Source organism: Porites lutea, chromosome 13 (genome assembly GCF_958299795.1).
Source record: "Porites lutea chromosome 13, jaPorLute2.1, whole genome shotgun sequence".
Lineage (NCBI taxonomy): Eukaryota > Metazoa > Cnidaria > Anthozoa > Scleractinia > Poritidae > Porites > Porites lutea.
Genome location: NC_133213.1, coordinates 23,689,916 through 23,704,161, shown reverse-complemented (window position 1 = coordinate 23,704,161; position 14,246 = coordinate 23,689,916). Strand labels below are relative to the sequence as shown.

The 14,246-nt window shown below is 37.0% G+C and overlaps 1 protein-coding gene across 1 annotated transcript; it reads right to left on the bottom strand.

Annotated features, from left to right (window-relative positions):
* Positions 1 to 540: 540 nt before the first annotated feature.
* LOC140922596 (cytochrome P450 10-like) lies at positions 541 to 7,142 on the bottom strand. The gene is made up of 9 exons (XM_073372570.1): positions 6,847 to 7,142; positions 5,648 to 5,847; positions 4,739 to 5,026; positions 4,058 to 4,155; positions 3,521 to 3,687; positions 2,978 to 3,056; positions 1,880 to 2,033; positions 1,387 to 1,430; positions 541 to 950 (listed from the first exon to the last, which is right to left on the bottom strand). Exons 1-9 carry the CDS (start codon positions 7,140 to 7,142, stop codon positions 840 to 842), a joined length of 1,437 nt encoding a protein of 478 aa, XP_073228671.1. The 3' UTR covers positions 541 to 839.
* Between the last annotated feature and the right edge of the window lie 7,104 nt (positions 7,143 to 14,246).

Sequence of the window (14,246 nt, the reverse complement as noted above, 5' to 3'; positions counted from 1 at the left end):
AAAAACTCGAAAATTTAAAACCATGGAGGAATCCTTTATATCCAGGAAACGACACAATCGTCACACCCATGAGTTTCTTTCCTCCCACTTAGAATACAACCATACAACACACTATAATAAAATACACATTTTGAGACAAGAAGTTTAGTATAGTGAAATAACTTAAATTTGAACTCTTAGAATTCTTCTTCGGCCAGTTGGGTCAGTTAAACAAAACATACTTTGCACTCTCTAAAAGAAGTAAATTTAAGCTTCATTTATCTATTCATATACGACTAAAAAAAAAATTCACGAACAGAAAATAGTCAGAATCACATACCTTTAAGAAAGGTATCTAAAAAGTTGTAAAACTGGTTTGAAAAACTCCTGCCAAGTAGTTGCTTATTATTCCCAACTATTGTAAAGGATGATTTTTCATGTGACGGGAATAGTAATGGGTAAATCAAATCAAATCACTGGTTTATTGTCCCTTTTGCAGTCAGAAGACTGAATTGTAGGATTCCTTACAAGCTATGATATATATACTAATACGAGCTAATACGCTACACTTTTTGACAAGATTGATATTTAACACTAACAAAAGTTCTATGGTTAAACAATTTTTATTGATCTTTATCATAGTCGGTCAAAATAGTTTTTACTCTCGTCTCATGAAGATGAATGACTACTATAATAATTTCTGTGAATTTTAATTGCATTTCTTTGAATAAATGTAAAATTTAACAAAAAGTACATTTCATGGAAAAAAATATCTCTTATTAAGACTAAAGCCTTTAACGTGAACAAAAACTGAAAATAATATATAATATAGTATAATTAATATAGTAGCTCATTGACGCTCACAGACGGTCGACAAACTTGATTTTAACCGGTTTATCAGGAACAGTGGTCAGCCTCTGGAGCAAATCCAGTGGCTCATGATGATACTCCAAGCGAAACCTCTGAAGTAACTGCAACAGAGATTATTAAAGAAGTGTTAAGATACAAAAAAATTACTTAAGCGAGAAGTCTTTGATATACTTACTTTCCATTGTGTAGCCTTCTAGGACGCAGTTGAAAGAATAAGTAACCCTAGACCCAGTGCTAAGTGTTCTGTTCTGTTAAGGTTTTATCAAGAGAAAATGAGCTCCTTATTTTTAAACCGTATACGAGTTAGGGTATCTGACAAAAAAATATAACTTGAAAGCTACTCAAGCAAATTCCAACCATGATTTATTTCCATATTGTAGGATTTAAAAAAACGTTACAAAGGTAAAAGCAAAGTCCAAATGTGGTTTCCTTATGGCTGAGCGTTGTAGGAGAGAGGACACTAAAAAATGGAATAGCAATGGAAGCCAAAGCAACTACAAAACCAGTCGATTATGGGTACTATTAAGTATTACTAACCTGGCACATAAACACGTACATCTCCAATTCAGCTACACGTCGACCTGCCGTGAAAAAAATGTACAATTGGTGCAGCTAGATTTTATTCATTGGAATCACATGTAACATTCGCATTCATGTATTTTAATATTGGTATTATGATTGCTTGTTCAAACGTTCCCTGGCCGTATTTGTTGGAAAGAAAACACTCAGTACTTCTTTGTAGTAAGCCAGCCATATGATATGATTAAGACGACATACAGCAAATCAGTTATCATTTATAATTACGCCCTAATGCTTGTAGCCTCCCACGCGGAGGTTCTTAGGCTGGGTTTGTAACGCTTGACGAACCCCTAAGAACCTCTGAGTGGGAGGCCATAGTTGGGTTACCAGAGAAATTACATTATGACGATCAGTGTCATTATCAATCTGCAGTCATGCGTTTCAAATTTTTTAAGAGGGCATGATCAGCGCAGGCTACTTCGTTATAGTGTTTTTTTTCTTCTTTTCTTACCAACGCACATTCGAGGCCCAAATCCAAACTGTAGATGAGAAAAGGAGTGAACGTCTTTACTTTCTCTAATCCAACGCTCTGGTTTGAACTCCAAAGGGTCTTTAAAGTACTTGTCCGAGCGAGTAGTGGCATAAAATTCCATCTGTACGAGAGTCTGCCAGAATTATTTTAAGATAACAATGAGAACTTAACCGTTTCAGCACTTTGTTTTATACATCTATTAATCCTGCACATCAATAACAAGGCTTCATCGATCGGGTGTAGGGCAACAAGGGTCTTGCACTAGAATGAATTGTTTTCGGATATTGTCCTGGGATGCGTGCCCAAGGACATGCAGGTAAATTGAAAATAAAACTGGGGCAACTCTATTTGATCGTTAGATGTACTTAAAATCTCTAGAAAGGTTCAAGTTATAAAAAAATAATATAATCATATAAGCACTTGACTATGACTTAACAGTTATTTAGTCGCAAAATGTCTCAACCTATATGTTATTTTCGGGAATTCTCCTGCAACACCCCAGAGATATACGGTTTAATTGGAATCAAACATGTTCGAGCCTTGATTCACTGGGGGAGTTAGTATTTTAATAGTACTAATGTATAGGTTACTAGTATGCTTTTACATTTTTTCTTTAATTGCACACACGTACACTTTTTAACGAGCACTTTGGTGCTCCTGGTTGTTACTTGTCTAAATAAAGGATTTGAATTGATTTGATTTTGGGGTAGCAAAAACTCAAGCTGGTGTTCTTCAATAAGCGATTCCATCACTATTGGGTGTTATACTTCGAAATCAGCTTTCATATAAAACCGATGAATCGAACTCAGTTTCTAGCTTTATGTTATAATCCATGTCCCTAACTATCATTTCGACCTGTGCCGCATCAATAAGAGCCCTTGAAATCTATGTATATGTCAATTAATTAATTGAAGATACTTTGCATCACTGTTTGAAAGAAATTAGTGGGATCAACACATCAAGGAAAAAAATGGTTTTGACGCAATAAGAGAAACATACGGAGAAAGACCTTGCCACTCACTAGTTTTATAACAACATTGCACCACCTTGGATCAAAACTGAAGACCTGCTACTTACGTTTGATGGAACATGGTAACCAGATAAATCAACATCTTGATCCACAATTCTTGTAAGGGATGTTATACTTGGGGTCAGCCTAAACATTGGATACAAAAACAGGCAAATGTGATATAATACCATGGTATCATGAACACTATGATAATTATGGTATGATAATAATGGTATGATGGTATGATACCATGGTGTTATACCATGGCGAGAGATTTCTCATGCAACGCAAAGACGAAATAACTGAATGATTTATTCAAAAAAGATAGCAAAAATACTCAAACATGTATCACGAAGAATTTCAACTGCGTTTTAAAGAATTTCTGTGGAAAAACATCCCACCTAGATTTACAGAGCCCGGATGAGCTAGGAAATTGATATTATAAAACTTTGGAGGAGGTTAAATCCTGCAAAATGGAAAAGAGAAAAAAAAAAGAACTTAATGTCACGAGCGCACAGCTTGCTCTTTTCATCTGGATAAGGTACTGACTACAGTACATGTAATTGTAGCCGTCTATTGCAGTAAAAATATCAGATGTGGTTTTACAATACCTCATGGATTCCTTCAGACTCGCCTTCAGATAGTGTAGTTTGGTGAGATGTTTGGGTGTGACGTCATCATCTATCCCTATGACACTTTCTATCTCCTGGTAGAGCTTTTGTTGAACGTGAGGAAATCGCGCTAAATTATACAACCACCATACAGTAGCGAATGAAGTCTGCATCATTTTGAGAAGAAGAAGAAAAAAAACTTTTGATTGTTTTGTTAACTTACAAACTTCAACCAAGTATAGTAGTTAAATTTGAGAAAGTACCCAAAATAGTGGCGAATAAGCCGCACCTGGGGTTTGAGAAAGAGAAAGGGTTTTTGATGCTCCAGCATAGTATTTGTAGTTTTGGTAAAATTAAAACCGATCGATCATTCAGGATAAGAGAAACTAAACCGAGAATAAACACTTAATCCCTTTATGTTCAATAGATACATTTTTCAGCGCCTCTATTTTTACATTAATATCCAAGGTTGTCTTTTTACTTCAATTCACTCATCATTTTTTTTAGCAGTGATGTGTGACTTGAGAGATACCTTACCGTGTCAACTCCAGCACCGACAAAATCAATGGCGTGCACGTTAACCTCCTCAGGGGTGAGACCTTCCTTCATCAGTAAATATGTCAAAAGTGGAACAACTGCATAAAATAATTATCAAATAAGTTAAAAAGATGCTATATATTTCACGTCTGTTAACAGGGAGTAAATTAAAAGTTACGCTGTCTTATAAGTTTTCACTGTAATGCAGTGTAATGCATTGTCAATTTGCATTCTTAGGGGAAAAATGCAAACGTTTGTCTTGATTGTTCATTTTGCTGTTTAAGCTTTTCTTTTTCCTACGAAACAATGTAAAAATGTTGCCTAAAACTGGCTTGAACTCATGGCCGAATTCATGGCGTCATATTTCGAATCCACAGGAACAAATTCTCACCAAATTTTGCCAAAATGTGTTTGAGAAAATGAGCTTTGACTTAAGATAAGATATTTTGGCTCAATCTTGTTTCGAAATCAACGAAAAGAAAACATCGGGAGAGGTGAGCTGTCCACTTCCCTCCATTGTACAACAGAGGGTTAATCAAACTGCTAAATTATCTTGCGATGTCAGCCTTTGAGTTTAACAAACTTTGAGGTAGGGGAAGCACTACTTAACTTTAGATCTAGTACCTGTCACACATTCTTTTTTCTAAAAAGAAATAAGTGACCCTTTGTATGTTCACAAACCTTGGGCGTCGCCCAGATCAATTCCATTCTTTGTCATTTCTTTCAGTTCCCTCGTCGTCTTGTCAACAATACCCTCTCCGGTTTCCATTAAGGCATCGGCATTCTCAAGAAACTTTTTAAAAGTTGGTGTGTCAAAATACTGGCGAGCAATTCTGCTAAAGGGATTGAATAAAAGCGTATGGGAAAGTTCGAAGAAGTTGTTAACCTCTTCTGTAAATTTCAGTGCAACTTGAGGTGGCCGATCTTCATACAATCCAAGACGAGTATTAAATACCAATGTAGCAATGCCTGCAATCACGAATAATATTGATAAAGAGAGTTAACAGTGTACGGGAGTCTACAGAGTACATTTCTATCATTTGAACGCGATGAATTGCTGCACCACTTTTGGTAAGGACTCTTAAGCCAGTGCGGGCCGTTCTTCATATTATTTTCTTGCCGAAACTTTGTGCATTCAGTGGCTTGGTTATCTGTTAGCACCTCTCTTTTGAGCTAACTCTCCGTTCTGTCATTTCTGTGTCACGACATTTACATATGTACCTACACTCTCTCAATTTTACGCACAACTTGCAGATAATGAATTATATAATTGTTCCCACTACCGAAATGAGAGGTGAGGTTGATTTTCTCACGCGATAAGGAACTCTTCAACATTAGGGACAACATGGGACTGCAATTACCTAACAAATGAGTCTCTTATAGAATAACTGGATACACTGTATGCTCGACCCTTGTGGCCGGAATCTTGTCAGCGCCACAACTAAGGAGGTCAACTGTAGAGTTGTTAAATTGCCAAAAAAAAATTAATTAGTTTTTAGGTTTTCTTAGCTTTAACCTGTACAGACAGGGAATTAACTCTCGTGCGCACTTGGGAGAGAAGGTACAAAGCTGACAAAGATTTAAGCTTACCTTCTAAAGCCCACCGTTTCATTTCCTTTTCTAAGTCAGGAATGTGACCTTCCTCCTGACTAGTTTCCTTTAGTTTGATAAACCTTGCCACAGCATCCTTGCTCACAGCATTAAAGTTATTCATGTTTTCCTCAACAATTTTGGGGCGCATTATTTTAAGACCAATAGTTTGACGCATTCTGTGCCATTCCTCTCCATCCCTGACAAGAAAATTCCAAAAGAATTAATTGACCAGCAATTTATGTATAATGTATTTCGGTAAAATGCCTTGGCGATTTCCACAGTGTTGGCCAACGCAGCTGGCTTTCTTAGGCGCCCCACAAAGCATTCGGGGTTCGGAAACATTCTTTATAGTTATTTGGACTAGTTAGCACCTGTGACAAATCAACAAAAATTACAAACTGAATGTACGTGTTTTCATAGTAATAATACAAAGGGGGGCTGAAAATGAAAAAAACTGACTATTTATCCATTTCACAGTAAGGAAAACTATTTAGAGCAGAGATTGCTGCGATATTTGTTCTGGTTCAGGTTAAGTTCTTTGAATGTGGCAACGAAATTCGTGAGATAGTAGGCCTCCCCAATTAACATGAGGAGGTATAGAATATTCCAAATTCAGCGTGCAATATAAGAGAAAGATTTGTGCTTGAAAGTAGTAACTTAGGGGCCGGCTGATTTGAGTCTACTTCTCTTATTACTACAAAGATTATAGGCTGATAGTTTTTTTTATATATATACTAAAAGTTTTATTTGTATTATTAGGTCATTGGGATCGGATAACCCTTGAACATAACAGTGAGAGCTTGAACCAGACACCTATACCACATTATTTGTTCGTAAAACGTGTCGGGCAATTTAGACAGTCCAACTGATCCGTTGTTTAAAGGATACTTTGTACTTTTTAAAGTAATTTTATCACAAGTGATACTAATTGAAAAGCTTCTAAGGAATACTGCCTTAACCCATGTTTTCAAAGATGCAAACTCGTTTAGCGACTTGATTCAAGAATGCTTAGGTTTTACACCGGCCAAAGTAAAAGGAGTAGCCGCATTTTGTTTAGTATTGCTCACGCAAGTAAATGCCAAAGGATATACCTCAATGCAAACTGCTCAGTTGGAAGCTATTTATGGTATACTCACGCTATAATTATGCCTGGAAAATGATTCCTCCGCCTGCGGTGTTCAATCCAAAAATCTAACATAGCCCGACGTGGATATTTTCCTTCTGCCCGGTAAACTTTCGCGAAATCTTCAGGATCTATAACGTGCACCGTCTTAAAGGGCGTAAACATAAAGTCGTCTTTGTAAATGGGGCCAAGTTCGTCGAAAAGGCGCGCAGTTTCTTTGAAAAATTTGGTAAAGCCCTCGGTCTTCGTGCATAGATTGTATATGAACTTCCATCTATTAACTTCTGGGATGTCTTCGAAAGGACGCACTCCATCGTCAAAAGTGTCTTCGCGTTCTGAGGGCACCACTTCTGTCTTCAGCGACGACATCCAGTTTTGCGGTAAAGGCTTAAGCTGTCGTGTTCTAAAGCTAAGAAGATTCCTGCGAAAAGGGATGCTCGGGAATAATGAGAACATCGCGTTTCTCACTTGAATGGGTTACGACAAAGGCTGTAATGGCTACCGACGTGGCAGCTTAAATTTATCCGATAAGGTCGAAAATCAAAATACAACTGAATATGGTGCGGCAGAGAGATGAGAAGTTATACAACAATTCAAGTCTGGCCTGGGATTATCAGTAAAACGTGACCGTGATTACCGCTAATAGACTATTTATAGATTATTGTTTAAAATCTCCTTTATATTTCTCATAAATAGTTTCATATTTTCACAGGTCGCGTTTCGCATGTAATGAAATGCTGGCTATCTCGGAGGTCGTGTTTGCCTTTTTACCAAACCCTTTCCGGTAGCATATGAAAAAATTAGGGCGAAACAACTGTCCATGGCTGCCAATTCCATGGGTGATATGGCTGTGCGCATGCATTAGCTGTACTGGCCTGTGGTTTATTCACTAGCGTCCGCGACCTGGAGAAACCACTGTAGGGTACTTATCAATAGGGACCTGGCTTAAGCAACTTCGACGAGGACGGCAGTAAAAACGTGACTGAAAAAAGTGAATTTGCATCCTTTCAAACTTAATCGTGTGACAGAGTACGCTTGAATTTCTCAGCTTTTGCGCGACGTGGAATAAAATCTGTTGGCAGCCGGGAAATAAATTTTTACAGTTTTCTGACTTGGATGTGATTTGAATATTATATACATTCTAATCAGAATGATATTGTCACTCCTCATTTTTTATGTAGTATTTAATGAATTCTTAAAATTTCATTTATTAATAAGATAGTTTATTTTCAATACGGAGACAAAATGCATCTCTTGAATGTAACGCACCCCAATAACAACCATCCAAATTGTACTGCCAGCTTTTAATTTCAACGGGCAGTCGTTGAAGTTAGCTGATGAGTGTGGTCCTAAATTTTCGAACCATAGGAAACAGCACTGTTAAGTTGTCCACTAAGTACTCTCACAGAAGCAAGCCGTAGTATTCTTTCCCTTGCTTTGTACGTGCGAAGAGCGCTTCTTGTTGTGCCCCCGGTACTTCCGGTGTATTACTGGTTTTTACGTGACCTCCTCAAAACTGTTTCCATTTTTAACTATCGTTGGGATTAGAGCAGCTAAACATCTTTATGTATACAACTTTTTGCTTTGAAAGGGTCCTTCGTTTTGTGACAGAGTTCCTTTGAATTTCTCAGCTTTTGCGCGACGCGGCATAAAATCTGTTGGCAGCCGGGAAAAAAATTGTTATAGTTTTCTGATCATTTGGAGTGGATGTGATTTGAATATTATATACATTCTAATCAGAATGATATTGTCACTCCTCATTTTTTATGTAGTATTTAATGAATTCTTTATACTTCATTTTTAATACGGAGACACAATGCGTCTCGGACCATACGAAACAGCACTGTTTCAAAGTTTATTTTCGCTCTACAACTAAGTCTGTTTGCATAGATTGATTCACCCTTTTGGGCTTAACAAGGAGAGCCCCGCTGGTTAAAAAAAAAAAAAAAAAGACAGTTAACACATACGTGATCATCACGTTTACTGTTTGAACTTATTTTGATTAGAAAGAATCAAAGGGTTTAATCTGTCGCAATAAACGATGATTACTCCTGAAGCCTTAACTCTTGCAAAGCGCCCTGGGGACGAGGTTGGAACTCCTGTGAAGTTATAGAATCTCTTTATTCTGTATAAACGGACCCAGTTACCCAGATAACACAGTTGATATTTAGAAATTATTGAATGAGGCTGAGTATCATCATCTGAAGTATTATGGAGATCGAGGAGGGTGTTATCCTGGCAGTACCCCGACCCGCCCTCCCCCGGTGCCGAAGCTATTTCATTTTTTAGTATCGTATTCCTGTTTTATTTGGACAGAGGGTGCTCATTGTTTTTAAGCTAAAGTTCCAGGACTTTCGTTTCGAATATTTAGTCGAAGTAGACTGATTGTGGGATGAAATAAAAGGGTTGTAATTTATTTGCGCGCTTTGGCGCTTTTGCGAGTCTACAGGTTTTTTAAACAGCGGTGGAAACGTGCAAATGCAAGCATTGCCAGGCTGCCCAGCTGTCCAAGGTGAAGTAAACATGAAAGTTTTTTGGGGGAGAGAAACGATGAAAACAAGTAGTTCTGCGTGTTCTACAGGACATTCACAGGCCCAGTTAAAGGTTACATCTGTTAGTGGAAATGCCCTTTCTTCGATATTGATTTGCAGCCTCCCAATTAACCACCAAAGGGCTTGTTTAACGTATCGAAAACTGAAGAAAGTTTTACTTCGTCCCCGGCGACACCGATGGAAGTGGGCACAGAGTTTGGAAGTCGAGGTAAGTGACAGTACTTTGATAATATTGTAAGGAAAGTGCAGTGGATAATCCCTCCCTCCCTTTCGCTTCGTAGTTCAATTACCTGTTATCTTAATGAGGTCAGTGTAAAATAGAGACTCAGGACTGCGGACTGCTGACTGCGGACCAGGGGTAAAACACAGACTGGGTGCAAAATGAAAAAATGAGGACTGCGGACTGGGGGTAAAATGCAGACGGAGCATAAACTGTGGTCACGGAAGGGTTAAAGGACAAACAAATCCCTTAAGTACATGGAAACGATCATTTACTTGACATCTGCTTTCACAAATCCATTCCTTTCTTCTCTGGAAAATCGTCGACAACCCAAAAACATAACCGCTATCTTGAACCTTTTTTCCGAGAGACCTCACGCTTCAAAGTTTTCGATATGCGTGACCATGAATTGGTACAACACTATGATGTTTATGCTTAAATAAAAGCTGCTGACCCAAAATACTGTACAGAAGGAATAACTGCGATTAAAAAGGGAGCAAATCATTCCAACAACAAAGAAAGATGTTCTGCAGGAAATTTTCTTTGACAGTATTGCAAATCAAAGTACGCAGACTTTAGCTGTTCGACGCTCATTGAAACTTCTGGCGAACGTGCAATGTACTCCGACCAGGAAGCGAGTTGTGTAACTTATAGTAGCTAGCTATTTGGAGAAGAAGGAGCACAAATGTTTAAAAAGTTTGCAGTCCTCATTCTGCATTTTGCACCCAACCTGCGTTTTACTCTCAGTCTGCAGTCTGCATTTTGCACTCAATCTGCGTTTTACCACTGGTCCGCAGTCTGCAGTCCACAGTCCACAGTCCACAGTCCGCAGTCTTTCTTTTACACTGACTGAATCTTAATCTATCAGGAGAGGTCGGTGCACAACATTTAACTGATGTTTTGTAATCTGGCAAACAATATTTTATTTCGATCCAATACTTTTCGTTGTAGGTTGGAGAAGCCATTTTTAAATTTCCATTTGACTAAATTCAAGTGCGGTATTCGTGATGAAATAACTCGAATTTCTGGTAATGTGAACTCAACTTCTGGTGCTCAGTTTGCTCTCTGTCAGCAGTCTTCACCGGCGAAAATTGTCTGATTGGTCGACGCGCGACCACGTGACATTGCCAAATTCAAAATGGCGGCAATACATCCATCGTTTGTTTATTCCAGTGGAAAGAAGTGAAATTGCGGCTTAATATGAGTTGCAAATGCATATACGGATATTTTTAGAATAGCCTAGACTTTTTATTATCCTTTTTCACCTATTCCTATGGGATTCGTTCCCTGCGATGCTCGCGTTTTGGCCGGTTTACCGGATTCAACTTTGCACTCTTTCACGATCACGAAGGACAACAGTATTTTTTATGAAAGCCGGGTCACTAGAAAGAACGGCCTTTGTTCACAGCTCTATGCAGCGGAGAAATAAGACACTGTGGGTCCTTTGAAATTGCTTAGACACCTGGAAGTTATTTTATTACTTTTTTTACCGAAAAGATAAAGCAAAATTATGTCTTCTCCAGCAAGACTTTCTAATTTATAAAAAAGCTTGAACATGAGCTAAATGAACTTTAGTGTCTGCATTCATGTTCTTTTCATTGCAATTTTAATATCAAAACTTTAAAGCCGTCTATGACCGAGCAGGTTTTTTTTTCCTTTTTTTCTTTTCAATGGTTACTGTGCTTGATCTGAATAAGATAATGAAATTTTTAAAATTAGGGCAATACCATATATAAAAGAAGAGAACTTTGATTGCAAATATGTTAGTTGGAAAAAATACTGATTATACTATATGATCTTTTTACTATATAGGTTAGAAAAGTGATGAGTAGTCAAAAGTGCTACAAAGGAGTAAAAACCCAGATCTTTCCATTAATAAATTTTATTGACACTGTCAGGGACATATACTTTGCTTGAATACACATTTGTTCTTCAAAAATCTTGTTTGTGAAGCTGCACTTTGTTTGATTCAGGATCAATCAATCTTTTCTGAAGAGAAATGAACAATAAAGTATGTTAGCATGTCACTACTTCAACACTGCCTTAGCCAACAACTAAGGAGAAACTCAACTTCATATAAAAAAAAAAACAAAGTGAAAAATACTTCACTGTAAACCAACAACCGCTTCAAATATGTATCACATTAAATTCATGCAAAATGTAGACCTGATGAGAAGTTTATAGGAAAAGAAACAAATGATAATTACAATGAAACTATAATGTTTGAATAAGATCTGTATTTGAGAGTTCTCTCATAATTCTGACAGAAGATCAAAATAGGAAACTGCATATCCTACACAACTGCATTCATCAACATGATCCAACTAAAATTTCATGAAGACTAAAAGTTTACTCCAAACTTTAAACTCCTGTAAGGTTTTTCCCAGGTTTGAATCACACTGAATGCATATTTAAACAGTAATTAGATCTGTGAAACATTAGAACGGTGCAATGTCATGGAAGGTCTGGGACATTACTGAGACTCTAACAAAATCCTTTGGTGCAAGTTCCAAAGCCGCCTACTATTATTTTATTATGAGCCTGCTACTTAAAACCTTTTTGACAGCCCTGATATTGCACAGTAAATAAACACCGTTGGATATACACATGCAAGCGGTCCATGACCATCATGCTACCTATCCCTTAATCAAAAAACCTACAAATCGCCTTTTGCTGACTTTTTCACCTGATTTTGCATTAAATAGCCAGATTTGGCTGTTTTATGCTGAAAAGTGGATTTTTCTCAAAAAGCTTGGTACTTTGCTTACAGCTACAGTGTACATTGTAGAGCAGTCCCCTTTTGCTACGGCCCAAAGACTGGACACAGTGAACTCAAATGCTGTATTAGCCAATGGAATAATTCTAAGATGCATTTATGCTTTAGTAGCTAATAACATAAGATGTAAGAACCTGTGTTCCTGTTTCTTTATGATTCGTTTTACAAGGGATTTGAATCAGAGATTGTTAACATTGCCAGTGTCAAATGCTTGCTTGTCAAGCAAGTCGGATGGGACAGTTACACCTCAAGATAACTATCTTATAAGCTAATACAGTGTTACTACATGTACATCTAAATTATTATTTCTTAGCTAATACACTGTTTGGGTTCTCTGTGGACAAAGAAAACTGTCTGTAATAATGAGCTGTCCATAAAGTGGTGCTTATAATTTCATTTACCAGCAGTTCTTTTTATCTTAATATTCCAGATGGTATAAAAATTTAATTACGAACAACTTACTATTTGAAACTGGCTACAGTGTTGATGGGATGCTACAGTGTACAATAATACTTTGAAGGGTCTGACTGCACTCTTATCGATCATAGTCATTGCCTCCTGTGAGCCAATTCATGGATGAATTTGATACATGTACAAAAGTAAATCCAACACTCAACAATCAGAAAGATGTAATACTATGTGACCTCATGATGGAACTTAAAGAAAGGAAATGTATATTACTTTTAAGTTACATGTATTTTCTTACCCTTTTTTTAAGTTATGTAAATTGGTCTTTTGTTGAAGAAAATGAAACAATGTCAATGTTTTGCTGTGCATGCATCAATCATGCAACCATGAATTTGACAAAGGTTTGGAATTGAAAACTGGACAAGTTTGTACTTGATGTACCAAATTTCTCACCGGCTGAAACTAACAAGCATGATGTGCCAATTTTTGGCTCTAGCTGACATCGTAAATAAGAAAACCCATATTTTGGAAAGCATTTTTTGGCAAAACAAGAACTGATCATGCGTATACATATTATAAAACTTAAAAGTACTCAATCACAATTAATAAATACACAGTACAGGTAAACCCTCAATGCTAGCAATCTTCTGTGACCCAAAGAGGGCAAGTATGCTGGTGTAAAAAAAAAAAAAAAAACTCCAAGGATTGCTCTACAGAGATATAACCATCCCCTTTCAGGGCTGTCATTACGTTTTGAAACAGCCATAGCAAATGAAGATTCACCCAATACAGGTCCCAAAAATTTAAATTACCACCTTCAGCTTTCCACTTTGATCACCTGTAACATCAAGTGAGCTCAGCTGTAACAGGTGTTATGGGTTACGGCCCCTAATGACAGCTCTTCCTTTTTCTTTTAGACAATTCTCAGTTTATGAAAAGCCAAAACATTTTTATTCAATCATTACATGTAGATCTCATTACACTTTTATCCTTCTTTGGAACATTACCTGCTATTTTTCAAGATTATTTCACAAAAAAAGACTTTACATAATTATAACAAATATACCTGATCAGCATCTAATATAAAATTTTATTCTAATGTTGTAGTCAATTTTTTATTGCAGTTAATTTATAATTTTCTGTTCTTTTTGTGTATGGCAATGTATGCTAAAAATAAAAGAAAAAATAATAGTTATGCTGAGATACAAAATTAACTGTGCACAACATACACGTATACATAGATTAACAGCCAAAGAATTCTCAGTGAAATACAGAGGGGCAAATTATTATGGAACAATCCACCTGAAAACATTAATGCCATGGCTGATTAAGCAAGATGTCTAAGTACAAGTACAGAATAACTTCCAGCAAACATTCAGGAAATAGTTTAAATTGTAATATAAGGTGCCAAACATGATAGGGCCATTTTTGTTCTCAGTTAAAAAAACAAACTTTGTGCACGCATAATGCATGTACGGTCTCTAGGGAAAATACTATTTTTTCACTTTCGATCGATC